The sequence below is a fragment of the Xiphophorus maculatus genome, chromosome 18 (genome assembly GCF_002775205.1).
Source record: "Xiphophorus maculatus strain JP 163 A chromosome 18, X_maculatus-5.0-male, whole genome shotgun sequence".
NCBI classification, from domain to species: domain Eukaryota; kingdom Metazoa; phylum Chordata; class Actinopteri; order Cyprinodontiformes; family Poeciliidae; genus Xiphophorus; species Xiphophorus maculatus.
The window spans coordinates 11,408,781-11,425,474 of record NC_036460.1 but is presented as its reverse complement, the minus strand read 5'-3'; the positions used below and the strand labels follow the sequence as shown (position 1 = coordinate 11,425,474).

The 16,694-nt window shown below is 38.7% G+C and overlaps 1 protein-coding gene across 1 annotated transcript; it reads right to left on the bottom strand.

The window, feature by feature from the left end:
- Nucleotides 1-5,481: 5,481 nt before the first annotated feature.
- Nucleotides 5,482-15,902, bottom strand: LOC102225722 (thymus-specific serine protease-like). The gene is made up of 13 exons (XM_023351887.1): nucleotides 15,818-15,902; nucleotides 15,465-15,640; nucleotides 14,236-14,335; nucleotides 12,843-12,972; nucleotides 11,379-11,502; nucleotides 10,478-10,555; nucleotides 10,238-10,285; nucleotides 10,017-10,136; nucleotides 8,983-9,153; nucleotides 7,353-7,494; nucleotides 7,094-7,273; nucleotides 6,761-6,906; nucleotides 5,482-5,958 (listed from the first exon to the last, which is right to left on the bottom strand). Exons 1-13 carry the CDS (start codon nucleotides 15,876-15,878, stop codon nucleotides 5,887-5,889), a joined length of 1,548 nt encoding a protein of 515 aa, XP_023207655.1. The 5' UTR covers nucleotides 15,879-15,902; the 3' UTR covers nucleotides 5,482-5,886.
- Nucleotides 15,903-16,694: the final 792 nt, after the last annotated feature.

Sequence of the window (16,694 nt, the reverse complement as noted above, 5' to 3'; positions counted from 1 at the left end):
GACACATAAATATTTGAAACTTTTTTGTAAGAACATGTTGTGTCAAAAAATAAAGCTCAAAAATATGTTGCACTTTGACTGCAACATTTTGAAAAATCTGCTGCAAAACAAGTCTTTATGTGGCAAAAAACCTCACAAGTCAATAACAAAACTTCCCAGGTTTTGGATTTTTTTTTAAGAAGTATTTCAAAGAATAAATATTTTTTTAACCATAAATTTTCAACGTGACATCTGTAATATTTTGAACAGCATTTGCTTCTAACAACTTTAGATGAAGGTGATTCTTGAGTCAGGGCAAACACACAGGTTTATTCAGGCTTATGTGATTGCATTCTATTGCAGAAACCCCCTGTAAAAAAATAGGCTCATTTTCTGCACCACAGAGTTAAATATCAGTCAGCCAGGTCCTCTGTGCAGGGCCATTCTGCAAGTCAAGGCTGCTGCAGTTATTTGTCACTTCCTGTCAAGGCTTGAACGCTCGCTGCTCTACGCCCACCAAGGCCAGGTGAGTGTGTGCCCACACCAGCATAAATGTGTGTTCACAACAGCAGGCTCTGGAATGCATGCACTGTAATTTGTGTGTGTGTGTGTGTGTGTGTGTGGGCTCTGCTTGCCTGCTGGAAGGTCAGTGTCCTGCTGTTCCCTTTCTAAGTTGGGAGTCCCTCCAGGCGATTCCCAGGGCTACAAAACATGACACAACAAGCACAGAAGTAGATGTGTGTGTGTGTGTGTGTGTGTCTATTTTCCTCTTATTTAAAGATGCATCATCTTTCATTTCATTTTATGTTGTGAAATGTTAGATTTAGCTGATATTCAAACAGCTCTTTTCCTTCTGTAGATCCTTCTCAGCATGATTCTGTTTCTTCAAACATACACGGTTCCAGCTGTTTCACATGGTAATCCATCCTCCACAGTTTGATCATCTTGCCACAAAGGTCTAGTTTTACTGAACTTCAGAAGGCCACCCAGCCTTGTTGACTTTGGTGACTCCGCCATAAAGGAAATCTGGCTGCCATGACCCCTGGCAGCAACGCCCAAGCAGCCGAAACATCAGACAACTGTGAACTGAGTCTGGCTGCGTTGGTAACAGAGCGGTGGGGATCAGACTAATGGAGGGATGTAAAAGGAGAAAGGGAGGATGAAGAAAAAGAAAGTGGTTCGAATACAGAGAGAAATGGAACCGTCTCCAGATTCTGGGTATTCTTGTTAAATACTGGAATAAATCCCCCCCCCCCCCTCCCAGCTCCCCTGGAGCCCTCTCCAGGCTTATCCTCCCTTATTGAACTGCTCTTGCAGCCTGTTTGCAAACTTTCCCCTCCAGATTCTCTCATTGCAGCCACCTGGGTCATTCATCTTTAGATGTTTTTACCTGCTGAAGTGAAACATGTGACCAATTTTCCACTCCTTCTGCCTTCCCCTTTACTTTTTTTTTTTTTAGTTTTTAGTATTATTTTCTTCTCCACTATCCCTCCCTCCTTCCCTCCTCTTCCCTCTCTTACTCGCTCTCCTCCCTCATAGATGGAGATTAACTGGGGAGTGCAGCACCATCCGTCCTCATGACTGTTTGTTGTTAAGGAGATGGATGGAGGCTGCCTCTGCCAGCCCCACGCAGCCGCAATTACACCAGCCGCCATGATGGATGGGATGGAGGGAGCAGGGGGATTGGGTGGGTGGTGGGGGTGGGGAGAGGGAGAGTGAGATACAGAGAGGGGCATCTATCACCCCCCTTAATCTACCTGCCACTGCTCAGGCCAGGATGTGGAGGGGAAGGGTAGGAGGGTTGGAGAGAATTGGCTTTTCCTTGACTCCTGGTCAAAGGTGTCTTCCCTTCTTCTTCCCAGTTTCAGTGAATTTAGTGTGCAGGGGCTCAGCATATTAAATACCCTGAACTGAACAATTGATTTTCCAGAACTGATTGGATTCCTTAAAGCTCCCCGGTTCTGTCTGAGAGTGTGTTTAGGACCGACATCAGCTTGATTAGGACACAATCTTTTGACTGAACACCAAAAGAGTAAGAGTTTGTCATTGCCAGTTTAACATGCAGGCTGCAGGGCACAGATTCATATAACAAGTTATTCTTTTAGTTGAATACCTAATATCTTTCAAAAGGTTTCACATACCTTTCCTTTTTCTGCATTTTTGTCACATTACAACCACAAACTTCAATGTATTTAATTGTGATTTTATGTGATAGCTCAGCATGAAGTATTATATGACGAAGGGCAATGACGATTTTCAAAGGTTTTTACAAATAAAAACATAAAAACTGTGGTGTGCATTTGTACTTAGCTCCTATCTGTTGCCCCAAAATAAAATCTAGTGCAACCAAATGCCATCAAAAATCACCTGATTAGTACAGAATACGTTAATAAATAGACCCCACCCGTGTGTAATTTAGGATGCATTCACATTAGCGCTGTTCATTCCGCTTTAATCAAACTCTGGTTTGTTTGCAAGTCCTATTCACTTGAGGATGTGTGAATTGGACTCTGATGAAACCAAAAAAGCTATCTATGGTGAGTTTGCTGAGGTCTCAGTTCGGTTGAAGTTATTATGTGAATGCAAGAGGAACAGTGATCTCTCCAAAAGCAGGAAGTGAACTTTAGCTCAGGACATTCTGGGCAAATACAACCGAAAAATACTGCATGAGGCTCACGCTAGTGGAAGAAATAGCATGTTTTTTTCCAATGGCAAAGGAGAAATCCAACAACCACTGAAATCTGGCACCACTTAATTCTTGTTTACATTTTGTTAAGAAGGCTCTACTTCAGAGGTTGTTGTTGTTGTTTCCTTCAGTGGTTCTTGGTGCAAAATGAGATGTTGCAGCTCATCAATCATTATTTCATCCTCCTTCAAACTTGTGAGATCGTAATGGTCATTCCTCTCTGCCGTGCGCACTGTGTTAACTAAACCAGTCAAAACACCGTGATGTATACTCTGGGACAAATTTTAGAAAAGGTTTACAGGGGCAGTAGCCCAGGGTTCCAGGTTTTCTGATAGGCAAGGAGGGTTGAAAGGTTTTTTATTAATTTACTTATTTATTATTTTTAATCAATGCATCTTATGCAAAAATCATGCTGTATATAAACTCATAGGCTGAAATTAGATCAGTTCTATTAATACTTTGGGATTTTATATATATAAACTATATTCAAATATTTGAAAAATGATGAAGTTATAATCAATATCTTTGAAAACAACCGGGCCAGGGGCCCAAATCCTTGTATATCCGGCCCTGGATATTCTGAAGGGGAGGGAGTTTTGCAGGAGCTCGGCACAGTGTGTGTTGCGTGTTGTGGAGGGGGTTCAACTTAAAGCAGGAGAACGATCCGAAACACACAGAAAGAACTACAATGTAGTCAAAGCACATCCATGTTGGCCTTGTATAATTGAGAATCTGCAGTGATAGATGTTCTTCACCCAATCCATCTGAGCAGGAGCAATGGTGCAAAAGAAACTGGACAAAAATTTCAGTCCACAGACGTTCAAAATTCCTACAATAAAGTGCTTCAACAAAGTATTGAGTCACAGGAGGCTGAAGATGCACCGCACTTTTCAGATTTATTCATGCTCAAACTTTTGAAATCCAGATGTTTTTCTTCCTCTTCACTGTTATGTGCTAATATATGTTGATCTGCAGCATAAAATCCTAATGAAATACATTGAGATTTATTGTTATTGATTGGAAAAACTGTGAAAAGGTTCAAGTTCAAATAATTCCAAACAGCACTGCATCCTGAACCAGCGCAAAATTATCCCCGCGTGTACCTGTTGAAGGTACGAACACTTGCCATGCCTCATCATAATTTCCCACAATGCTACAGAAATGTTATGAAAAGTAATCGGAGGGCTCCTACCCTCTACCCCTCCTCCTCCAGGCCACATTTTTCTCCTCCACCTTCTCATCTGTCCACAGGAGTGAGAGATGGGATGGCGGGATTAATACTCTTCCGCCCAAACCAAGCCGGGGAATGATGGATGGACGGGCGCAGGAAGGGAGAGGAGGAGGAGAGACAGATTAAAGGAGAGAAGTCTGAGGGGTTCATAAATCCAAAACATGGGGTTGGAGAAAGGAGGGGAGACCTGCATCGTATCAGACTCTAATAACATCTGCAAGAAATCTATGAGGAGGTAGACTGAGGTGCAATGGGGGGGTCAGGGGGGGAGAGATGGGAGCGGCGTAATAGCATTAGATGTAATCCAATCATGGCAATAAGATGTGAATGGATGAGTGTGAGCAACTGTGATTATGCAGACAAGAGACGGTGGCGTATTGGGGAAGGACAAGTCTTGGTGTTGGACATGAGGAAAAGTTCTCACAGGAGCTTTCTGCTGCAGAGACACCAAGAAAACACAGTTTACTTACTGGAGTTTTGTTATTTTGACTCAGAAAATTTAATCGCACTGCTCTATAATGAAACCCATGAACTTTCTGTGTGTAGAGGCCGTCTCCATGTTAAGAGCGGTTGTGCAGCCGTGACCTGACTCGGTTCAGATGGAGTGCTTCTTCACCTCCCTCCTCTTCTTCACGACCCCATCGCTGCCCCCCCCCCCCTCGCTCCACCTCCCAACCTCCTCCCCTTCATCCACCAGGGCCACATTTTTCATGGCCCAGCTGTCGGAGAGCCGTGATTGGTTGGCTCAGCGGACAGATAGCCGATAGGCTCTGATTAATAGTTGAGGCCCAAGAACTTCCTCATTGATCAACAGGACAGGCTGCAGAGAGAGAGGAGGAGGAGGAGGAAGAACGGTGGTGAAGAGAGAAAAAGCATTCCCTGTCGCTCTGCAAGTGCTGGCTGATAATCCAGATAGCAGCTTGTGGAGTTTGTATAAGTGTGTGTGTGCATGTGGGTGTGGGGGTGTGTGTGTAAGCTTGCTGTATTGAGGGGATAAAGATTGTTTGAAGCAAGATGCAAAATAAAGGAATGCTGTTTAAAACTCCTTTCTTCTCGTCAACTGACCCCTGATGTGCGATAACACCTGAGCTTTAGGTGGATGAGCAAATATTTAGTCTCAACATATATCAAATTTTAGTTTTTATTCCATAAATTAAATTTTTGCTATTGTCAAACCATGATTTAAATGTGCTTTTTTAACATGTTCAATCCCAGATCGGTGTTTCTGTGTGTGTGTGTGTGTGTGTGTGTGTGTGTGTGTTACAGTATCAGTGTGTGTTATAAAGCCTGTGTGTGCCTGTGTGTGCCCCCTTGCTGTTCTGTCCAACCTCTAGTTGATTGATGAGCTTCACTCCCACGGAGGTCAGCAGGGTCATGACCTCCCACTTATGACCCCCCTGTTGAGAGGTTCACGCATACATGCACACACATACACACACACACACACGGAAACAGATGGCCTTGGGACAACTGGTTCTCCCCTCACCTTTTCTCCTCAAATACACCCCGAATCTTCATGATTCCTCTTGATGTTAGAAATTCAACTGTGTCGCCTCCTTGGAAAAAGTCAGACACAGCACTCTGGTTTATTTTCACTTTTTATTTTTTCTTATAGAGAAAAACTAAACAAATCTGACCAAAATGTTCCACCATGACAGGCTTACTGCATTTAATCAAAAACAGCAGATTAACGGCTCCAAACTTTAATATTGGGTGTTTTTCAGAGTTTTCTTAGAAAGTTGCAACACCACACCCTAGTGATAAAATTGTGTAACAGCAGCAAGTGAATCTTGTAAAAGCCACAAAAAAAGACTTTTTTAATATCACAAAATGCTAACGGCAGCATCCAAATCACACAAGCACAGAGGTTGACTGCAGAGCTGAGATTATTATGGACACAACAAGAGGAAATGCAGGAAAGCAGTCAGATTCTCTCAGTTTCAGAAAACAATGATAAGAGCTGATCTGGCTTTAACATCACTGATTACAATTATGCTCCTGATTTTGTCATTTTCTCCAGGGCGTCTGTCCTCAACCAGCTGGCAACATGGTTCTCAATTTCCTGAGAAAAGAAAAGCAGGAAAATATTGTGCTTAAAATGTCCTTATATACAAGATTCATTTTTATGTTTAATCTTAAAGTAAAAGATGCTGAAGTTTCCAATGACTCTAAGAGTATGTTTTTTTCTGATATTAAATTTTTTCAGATCCAAATTAAGTGTGATTCTTTTCTAGAACAAAAGTTAACATTTGACTTTCACAATGTGGCAAAACCAAAATAAAGGCTACTGAGATGAGGCCACAGGTGATTTTGTTTTGTTCATTATACGTAAATTACAAATTTTATTTAGAATATCAGACAGAAAGTAGTTGAATACTTTTAGAGTTTTACTTGTAAAAAGAAAAATAAGTAGAAATCATGTAAACTTTTAAACATGACCAACTAAACATATATGTGCTCTACCTTATCTTGTTCTAGCAGAGGGATGGACTGATGTGAAAACTTGGGCCAATATCGATATCTGACATTCATATAGCTTTTATGGTCAATAACCAATATTTAGTGATGGTTACCATCACATCACACTATCACATGACCAACCTCCTCCCCCTCCAGCAACACGATGGAAACAAATATTGGTTGTTAATATTGGCCCAGTACCATTTATTGCACTAATATCGATAAGTTAAAAAATGGCTAAATCGACTCATACCGATGGTAGCACCAATATATCGAGTCTCAAGTTCTAGCTATTTAGTCCTGAGAAAATACATTGAAGTTTATGGTAGTAAAGTAATATGGTTTGAATATTTTTCCAAGGTACCGTATTATACTCGGCACTGATAGCAGTCAGGAGACCGTACCTGCCTCGCCTCCCTGAGTGAGTGGCGGTCTGTTAGTCTTTCCTTCGACATGTCAGCACAGTGTGCAGTGTCCTTAATGAAAACTGTCTGAGATCCCTCACTGCTGGCCTGAACCACTGACAGCTCCTTCCATGGGTCCACTCCACCTGCGGTGATGATGATACAGATGTATTTAATGACCCTGCTATGCTGTTTTCTTATCTAATCTTGTCACAACAGACAGCTTTCTTGCTGCGGTTGACTGTCCAGAAAATGGGTCTGTTTCTGCTTACTGTGGTATGGAGCTTCAATCATTTGCTGCATGTTTTTTTCCTTCAATGAAGAGAATCTTACCATTGACATAAAGGACCCTGTATGTGTTGGGGTTGTCTCCTCCGTAGTAGCTGTTTGTGAAGGCGATGCGTGAAGGCAAAGAATGCTGGGAAATACCAAACACCTTGGAACAGATCTTAGTCTGAGCCTGTAGGGTTACCATGCCAGAGAACGGACAGGTAGTGTCCTCACAGGTCTGATCTACAAGAGCAACAGAAAAGAAGGTTCAATATACAGGAGGAGTGATATTTCAGTGATTATTTGAGTGTGTGTGTTGTACAAAAGCCAAATTCAGTGCAGGTCTGGTAAGTCCACTGTCTCTCTGCTCTTCTACGGTTCTTGTGAGACACGTCCTTCAGCTCCTTCACCGTTTTCTCATGAGAAATGTCCAGACACGATTCATCAGAGTTGGAGTGGTACATCTACACATATTTACACACAAATCATTTTACCTTAGAGCTACTCATTTACAGGTACATCTAGAAAAATTTTAATATTGCACAAAAGTGCAAAATTTCTTGTCATTTTATGGAAATTCATTAAAGAAATCCTAAAAATTCAGTGTCTCAGAAAGTTAGAATACCACATTAGTCCAATCAAAAATCAATGTTTTAAATGCTAATGTTATGATTATAGAAAATATGAACATCCATATGCACTCAGTACTTGGTCTATGCTCCTTTAGCATTTTTCATTACTGTATCAACGTGCCATAGCAAAGAGGCAATCAGCCTGTGACACTGTGTAGGTGTAGAGGAAACCCAGATTGCTTTGATATCTGCCTTCAGGTCATCTGCCACATCTTCCTCTTGATAACAGCCCGTAGATTTTCTAAGGGGTTAAAGGTCAGGGGAGTTTGGTATCTCCCAATCAAAAACAGGAACACTATGGTCACGGAACCAGCTTTTGGTACCTTTGGTTGTGTGGGATGGCACCAAGTTATGCTGGAAAATAAAATCATCATGAGGTGCTCTGGAATTTCCAGGTACACGGCTGCACTGACTGTGGATTTCAGAAAACCCAGTGGACCAGAACCAGCAGATGACACAGCAACCAAAACCATCACTGACTGTGGAAACTTCACAGTGGTCTTAAAGCAGAGTGGTTTCTGTACCTCTTCACTCTTCTTATAGACTCTGGGACCTTGATCTTTAAATTTACTTTAATCTGAAAGTAAGACTCTGGACCATTGTGCAACAGTCCAGTTCCTTTTCTACTCAGAGTGTAAGACACCTCTGATGTTTTCTCCGGTTCTCTGTGGCTTGGCACAGGGAATGTGGCATTTGTGGCTCATGTCTAGGATTCATCTGTGTGTGGTCACAAAGCTCCCAGGGCGGAGGTTCTTCCTGTTGCTTGGGGACTTTTTCCATCCACTCAATTTTCTATTAATGTGCTGGTATACAGAACTCTGCAAGCAACCAGGTTCTTCAGGAACAATCTTTTGTGGTGTTGGACACCACAAAACTGAGCCACAAAACTGCTGACACTCAGTCAGCAGTTTTCCCCATAGCTCACTGACCCAGAGTAACAGATTGTTCAAAGGCTCAGGAAATTGCTGCAGGTGTTTTGAGTTAATTAGCTGATTAGGACGTGACACCATGTTTTTATTAATGAGCTTTGTCACATTATTTAAATTTGTTGAGCCACTGAATTTTAGGTTTTCATAATCATAAGAAATAAAACTTCACACCACTTTCTGAGATGACTGGCAAGAAATATTGCACTTTTACAAAACATTCCATTATTTATTATCTGTACCTGTAATATCCACATTTTCTAAAATGATTTCTTACTGGCACCACCATATCTTAAGCCTCAGTGAGATATTCACTGAAATGACTCTGTGCTGACCTCTAGTGGTCATGTCTAAACATGAACATTTAAAAAAGACCTTAAAAAGCCATTTGAACCTGTGAGAGTTTCACAAGGCGGTTGTAGGCCTCCATCTCTGCCTCCTGTGTGGCGTTATGACTTGTTTTGGTCATAACACCACACAGCTCCTTTATCGACATCAACACTCCTTCTTCGTTGTACTGCACACTTCCCATGATGATGTCAGCCAGGTTTTGCATCAACTCCATCTGAAGAAAGGAAGTGTGAGCAAAGTGTTCTGTAGGTGCATTTGTCTGTGACATGTATCTGAATCAGAAGATTGCAAAACAAATGAGACGAAACAACTAAAATACATCAAGCTAAACTAATGACACTACATGGGCTAAATCGCTCTTGGTCATTTTTTCATTTTTTAAATTTGTCTATCAATAAATCATGTTCTACCCATGTATTTAAACCTTTGTTAAGCTGATTTTTTATTACTATAAATATTGCACTTTTACGAAGTGATTTTTATTACTATAAAAATCAACTTAACTCAGCATTTTTTGACTCAACATTTTTTGACATATTTATATAGTCAACTTAATTGTTTTCTGAATCTTTTGAATTCGGTCTTATTTTGAGGTTTTTTGGTTTAGATTAATTAACTTCCTTGAAATACGATAAATTGTGCTCCAGACTTTAAGGAGATTTTCTTTAAGCAGCTGGTTTGTTATTTATTTGAGTCATAGCGTCACATTTTATTACAGCAGATCAGAAATTAATTGTAGACAATTATGCTTGTCAGTTGTCAAAATGGGAAGAAGTAGTAAATATTAAATTTTGTAGCATCTGGAAGCCGATTGCTTCATTTATTCCCAAAAAAGAAAAAATAAGGAGCGAAATTAGACTTTCTCGAAGTAGCGTTGAGATGAAATGACCAGCGCCCAAGGTAAAGTAATTTGAAAAGTTGATCAAAATTTCCAGCTATCTTTATTGTATTGAAATAATGACTACTTAGTCTAAATATCCACATTACAGCTTACATAAAAAGCCATTTAATCTTAAAAGCTGTGAAATCAACCCAGAGTTGAAGCGATCAAGTGTTTTCTTTTTGATGAGTCATCACCTGATCATCAGGACTTTTGGGAGTCTGACAGCAGCCGAAGTCGCCAGCCACCTTGGTGAAATTTCCATCCAACAGCATTGCTTCGACAAGAACAAATGCCTCCCGCACTTTAGCCAGACACTGCAGACAGAAGATGGAGCTGAATATACTCCACACAAACACAGAGAGGAAGTTAATGGTTCTCATATGATGAATAGACAACCAGGTGGCAGCCTTCACACCTTCTCTGAGCCACCAACAGCCTCATTCATCAGGCCCAAGCCGACAACCTGAGACGGAGGGAATGGCAGGCGTGAGTAAGGAGGAAACACAAAGTTCCAGACTGGAATCTGCTACCACAGACACTTCTGTTATTTCTGCTGCAGCCACAGGCTGGGAATCCAAAGTTATATTGTTAAATCAGTTTCTTAAAATGTAGTTTTAAGGTTCACTTGGTAGATTGTAAATCACAGACTCCGTACATTGCTATATTCAGCAAAATCCAACTTTGCCTTCACAGGAGCAGAGGAGGCCACAGCTCCATACACCAGATTTGGAAACTGCAACACAAGAATGGACACAGAAAATCTATTAAGTAACTGTATTGCATTTATCCACAGTTTTTTTTTGTTGTTGTTGTTTTGTTTTTACCTGTGAAGCCTCTAAAGAAAGAAAATGTGTCAAGTTTCATTCATTATGAAACATGAAACAGGTAAAAGCAGTTTTTCCAGAGGAGTTTGGTCATCACTTGACATGTTTCCTGCCTAACAACCGTATTATCATAAGATGTCCAGTTACATTTTTCTTGTTTTTCAGTCCAGAAGTATGAGCTAAAACTAGACTTTGGACATAAAAAGATATCTTGTTCAGCTTTACAAGCAATAAACTAACAGTAGCAACAATAGCGAGCGACATTTGTCAAGGCCTCTATGATCTGTTTTTATCACTGCGTTACATGGCAACTGAAGAAACTTTTTACTAAAATTATACATTTAGAAATTAGAATATAGCCAGAAAGCATTATAGAAGAGAATGAGAATATTGAATAAAGGACTAGAAGAAGCTGTTGGTCAAAGTCATTTTAATAAGCTGCTCTTGAGCCTTTCCATGTGAAGTCAGATCATATTCATACTGGTAAAGAATATAAAGACTAGAAGTTTCAACATGTTGTCCACAATGTCACAAACAGCGAAAAATATTAAATATTTCTCATTAATCACATCTGGATAAGATGAAAATTATTACATTGCAAGAATTATTTCAGAAAAAGGTTTAGAATTAATTCATAAATGTTTCTCTTTTATATAGTTTGCCATTTTAAAGTAACATTGATGAAACCACAACATTGATTAATGTGAGAGATTCATTTGTGAAGTGCTGCACCTTTCCTCTAAACCAGGCGGATAGGGATCCTGAGTATGAGCCTCCAAAGCTGATCCAGGTGTTTCTGCTGCTCAGATTGAAGCTCTGACTGATGTACTGATGAAATGCAGCCAAGTCGGCAAGTCTGGACCAAAGAGAATAAAAGTACAGAGTGAAAATGACCCAAATATGCTCTTTTTCTCTTGTTTGGTCTCAGATTATAAAACCAAACAAAGATAGCCTGAGTAAATACAAATGCAGTTTCTGAAGGATGATAATTTATGGGAAAAAAGTACCGTAATCTGATTGTGGGCATAATAAGAAAACGCTTTGACCTTCTAAGTAAATCATGAATTAACAGTGACTAGGTAGAGATTTTTGAAAGCTGAGTTCAGTTTCATCAGCAACATTGATTAATACTAGAAACCAAAATTTCAAAAAACTACATGAAGTGTTCTGATATAAAAATAAATATCAAGAACGGATTAAGTTATTGACATCCTTCAGTCAGGAAAGGTGGTGTATTTGTTGCTAATGTATTTGTTTGTCTTTCTGACTCCAGTGAATCAAAAATAAGAGCACAATCTAAAAATCTGGACAAAATTTCCAAAATTACTCTAAGAGGACATCATGACTCATTAAGGAACCCTTAAGCATGTTAAGCCTCACTTGCCTCCGTTAAAGTCAATGTTTATGAGTCACCAATAAGAAAGAGAAACTGTAAAAATGACATCAATGTAAGGGCTTAAAGGTGTTTCGTTACACCAGACATAAAACAAAAGCAGCTTTTCAAGAAGAGAACGTGATAGCTTCAGTCAAACATGGAGGTGGAGATGGAGATGTGGCGCTACTTTGCTTCCTTACGATGTCTTTCATGCTCCAAAACGTTTTATATGGTTGACTTCAAACAATTTTGCAAATAAAAAGTAATTGCCACGTAGGTTTAGGGGAAATTTCCATTTTTATAAAGAACCAGGTGAGGTTGCAGATATTTACTGACGTTATCTTTAGGTCTGTATACTAGACCTAAAGTATGTCTATTTACTGCATAAGTTACAGTATAAAAACATCTACAAATACATGCAAAAGCAAATGGCTCTAAGTGTAATAATGACAGCGCTATATTAAGGATGTGGAAAGACTTTCACACACATAGTTTCATAGTGAACACTGAGTGGCTTTAACAAGGCTGGACCTTGTCCTGATTAAAGGAGAGTTCTCCTATTTTTGAATTACTGTCCTGAAAAGTGAACTTGGTCATTTGAATCTATTAGAGTAGCTGAAAATGACTTTATGTCCGTCATTTCCCAAAGAGTTGGAATAAGCTGAAGTTACAGGGAAATTGTTCTCTTCATATAAGAATGGTAAATGTAACACACAAAAATCTGGTTAAAAATCTAAAAAGTACAATTAGATGGAGGGAAACACACACACACACACACACAAGCATGCAGACACACACACTGGTGAAGAGTCAACACTAACGCCTGCTGGCTGCTCAGGTCTGCCAGGTTCTCTGTTTTTAGGCCATCGGGATTGATGCTGTCGCCATAGAAACGATGCTCCACAGACAGCAGCAGAGCCCTGTGCTCTTTAGCCATGTCAACATGATGACCTAGAAAAACATGGTAAACACAGCAAAGACTCAGTTTATTCATTTAAACAAGAAACAGAATGGAGCTGACTTAGACCTGAGTTTTCAAAGCTATTAAAACGAGCAAAAAGAGATTTCGAAAGTGAAATTATATTTGGTTATAAATCTGAAATGAAGCCTGTCTGTCTAATTATTATACTGAAGTTTGGTCTATAATTACTTATGCTGTAACTCATGATTTTTATTCATGTATTCCTGAACTACATGCCTTTGACATGAAGTTCTTCCACCATTAGGAAGAACTTAATATGTGGAAAGGAAAGCAAGATTAAAAAGTTAAAAAGGAGTTGTTATTCAGATGCAAAGTGTTCCAATTATTACCTTACACATAACATTTAATGACCGATTTAGAGTCCTCTTTGATTTTACTCTGCCTTTAATATTTTAAAGTCTGGTTTAAACTAGTGTTTTGACATTTTTATCAAACTCTGTTTCAGCACAGTTTCACCTGAATCTGCTAATTTTTTCAAGAAGCTGAATTAAATATTGAAATAAAAATTTGACATTTGACAAATAGGATTCTTTTTTTTAAAGAACAAATGTATAAATGAGCTAACTTTACGCTGCACAAATAATTTTAAAAATAGCATCCCTAAATGAATTTCCTGACTAGGACAAAGAAATAGAAAATATTACACTTGAATATTACTATGTTAAACTGAACCTAAGAGATTACAGTGAAGATTTAAAATCTAAAATGAGTTTCAATATATAGCTATTCTCCACCTGCAGTGTTTGTTTTTATCACTATTTCAATTAGTTAAAATGAAAATAATGGTTTTGCAAGAATTATGTTTGGTTCATTTTGAGTTTTAAAACAAGTTGATTTATCCCTGTCCTTTTATAAGATTGATATTTTAATACAATATTGTGCAAAAGCTACATTTAGAAGTCATAAAGGTGAATGCATAGATTACATTTCTGGTTTAACATAATTTTTCAAAGTAAAAGAGATTAAAGATCAAATTATTTGTATGTAATTGAATTTTTTGTTGCCATTTTCGTTTCCCGGTGCTGTTTAGCAAATTTAGTGGTAGGTTTAGTGGTAAATTTAGCACAAATTTACCACTGTACAAACTTGCTCCAGGCTCACAGTATCATTTCTGATATTATAGGACTTCTACTGACATCCATTTGTCAAAAATAAATTTATTTACTTGTAAAGTGAGGACAAAGTGTTACATGAACAGATAAATGGATAAAGATTTCTGTGTCCTATGATACCTGCAAGAACATCAAAGTTATAGATGGGACCTTCTCCACCAATGAAGAGAAACACTGGACCATTGGGCCGCTGCCAATACGCCTCGTTTACAAAGAATCTCTGTGACCCAGATAGACACAAGCAGACAGAAATAAACAAAGTAATAAATATACAATAATATTTAAAACAGAAGCATGTTTAGTCTTTATTTAAACTACAAAAAGCCACATTTGTAGCTCTTGCTTGGATGCAGCATTCTGTGTGAGTGAGGTCCTGTGATCTGGCTGGCTAATAATAAATCTCACTTAGCAGAACGATTCACACCTGGCAGTTAAATCTGTCCTGAGCAATCAGATCACAGTTACAAACTTAACATGCAAATAAACTCCCGTTCATGTCACTTTCTGAACTGTCAGCTGAGCAAACAATTTTGAGAAAGAGGTTAATTTAATGCCATGGGGAAAAAAAGCTGTAACATATCAAAATTTGGAAAAAGTGAAGCTTTACCAAATGCTTCACTTTGGAAAAACGAGGCATTTTCCCAAGTGAAAGCATTTTCACTTTGGAAAGTTTATCTGTACTGTATGTTCAAACAGTGCATCTGAACATACAGATGCAGTGTATGTTCAGTCACTTGCACTATATAATTATTCAAACAATGGTACTCCTGAGATTCCATTTTTATGAATTTAATCCAGCAACAAATCTCTCACTGAGCTTGATTCCAGATTAAAAGGCACAATGTGAGGAAACGTGTTGCTTAGAAAACCTCAAATCACCACGGAGACACAAAATATCTCAAATAGAAACTTTTTCAGCAGTAAAGTGACTCATTCTGATCATTGCATTAATATTTATACATATGAAACATTGCTGTGGCATATGGAATATTTTTAGAATGCAGTTACCATAGCAACCAGCTTGAAAAGCCATTACACCACAGAGAAAAGTTAACCATTCAGTCGTCCATGTCTTCACATAATACTGAGACGTAACTCCTCATTAATTTACAGGAAATACTTAGAAAGGTTTTCACTATTTCCTGTTAAGTTATTTTAAATAACCAGCAAGACCATGTGTGATTGCGTATTGCTTTAACAGAGAAATGTCCACAAAACTATTAACTCTCTAAGTTAAGCAAAGATGTTTCTTGGATAAAAATTATTAAAAATGCAGTGTTTAAAAAAAGTTTTTTTTTATTTATACAAAAATATGGAGCAATGGAAGAGTCAAAAAATATTTAAGTTACCTGAGTAAAGGTCTTGACATTTTGTCGATTGAAGTGGTCCAGCGGCTGGTGAATCCAGCCCTCCTTCACATGTTGAAGAGGTTTACTTTTGCTAGCAAGGAGTGTCAGAAAAAACTCTTTGTGTCTCTGAGCCTGGAGGTCACGGAAACGCTGATTAATCTTTGACAGAATACGTCCTGCCAATTAAAAAGTGAAAAAACAAAGACTGGAAATGAGATAATCCACCAAATAACAAACCTGAGCTGTGTGTGGGAGCTAACCCAATTGTTCTGGTTGTTAAACCTGGGGCAACAAAGAAGTTTTTTTGTTTATGCCCAAAAAATTCAGTTGTGCCCCAAAGCACATTTACTCACCAGAATCTACGATATTCAGAAGAAACAAAAGGACAAAACTGCAGGCCGGAGAGAAAAGCATCTTTGATCACATTCAGATATTCAACTGAACTGGATACACATCCTGCATGCAGGATTCAAAAGGATCTCATTGTTCTGCTACTTGTTATATACCACCTGAAATGGGTTGCACCTCACTATCACTTTAGCTTTTGTGTGTGTGTGTGTGTGTGTGTGTGTGTGTGTGTGTGTGTGTGTGTGTGTGTGTGTGTGTGTGTGTGTGTGTGTGTGTGTGTGTGTGTGTGTGTGTGTGTGTGTGTGTGCGTGTGTGTGTGTGTGTGTGTGTAAAATAGACTGTTCAGCATAAAGGAGCATCAATTTGGTCATGTAAGTGGATATTTTTGCTTTGTGGTGGCTTTTTTTGGAAAGCTTCAGTTACAGGCGATGAAAGGCTGTGTCTTCTTTCACACAGTCCACAAAGACTTATTTAATTTTGTTAATTTTCTTATTTTTCTATTACACAACGTACAGAGACAAACACAACAATAAATACGTACAAATGGTTGCTAAAGTACTTAATTACCTCTTGAAAGTGATCATTTGTTTGTTTTTTTTTTCACAAATAAATATCTGGAAAGTATGGAGTATGGAAATACAGCTATGAATCTTTTGTGTTTCTACCAGCTTTTTACAACTACTGACCTACTGTAGGTGCAGCTTTTGACACAGTCGATCACAAAATATTACTTAATAGATTCACAACAGTATCTGCAGAACAGTTTTTAGGTTGTTCAAATTATATTTTAGTTTTCTTTTCTATTCTAAACTCTGTATCTAAATGTAGGTGAGATACAGAGTTCAACAAAGCTCCCTCTTAGGTCTCACACTTTTTCGTTTA

What these genes read in the sequence shown, in the direction of transcription:
- LOC102225722 (XM_023351887.1), bottom strand. Translation starts at nt 15,878, where the DNA reads ATGCTTTTCTCTCCGGCCTGCAGTTTTGTCCTTTTGTTTCTTCTGAAT. An exon ending in TCTGAATATCGTAGATTCTG is followed by an intron (nt 15,641 to 15,817) that starts GTGAGTAAATGT and finishes TTTAATTGGCAG; the next exon opens with GACGTATTCTGTCAAAGATT. An exon ending in CTGCACTGAATTTGGCTTTT is followed by an intron (nt 7,274 to 7,352) that starts GTACAACACACA and finishes TTGCTCTTGTAG; the next exon opens with ATCAGACCTGTGAGGACACT.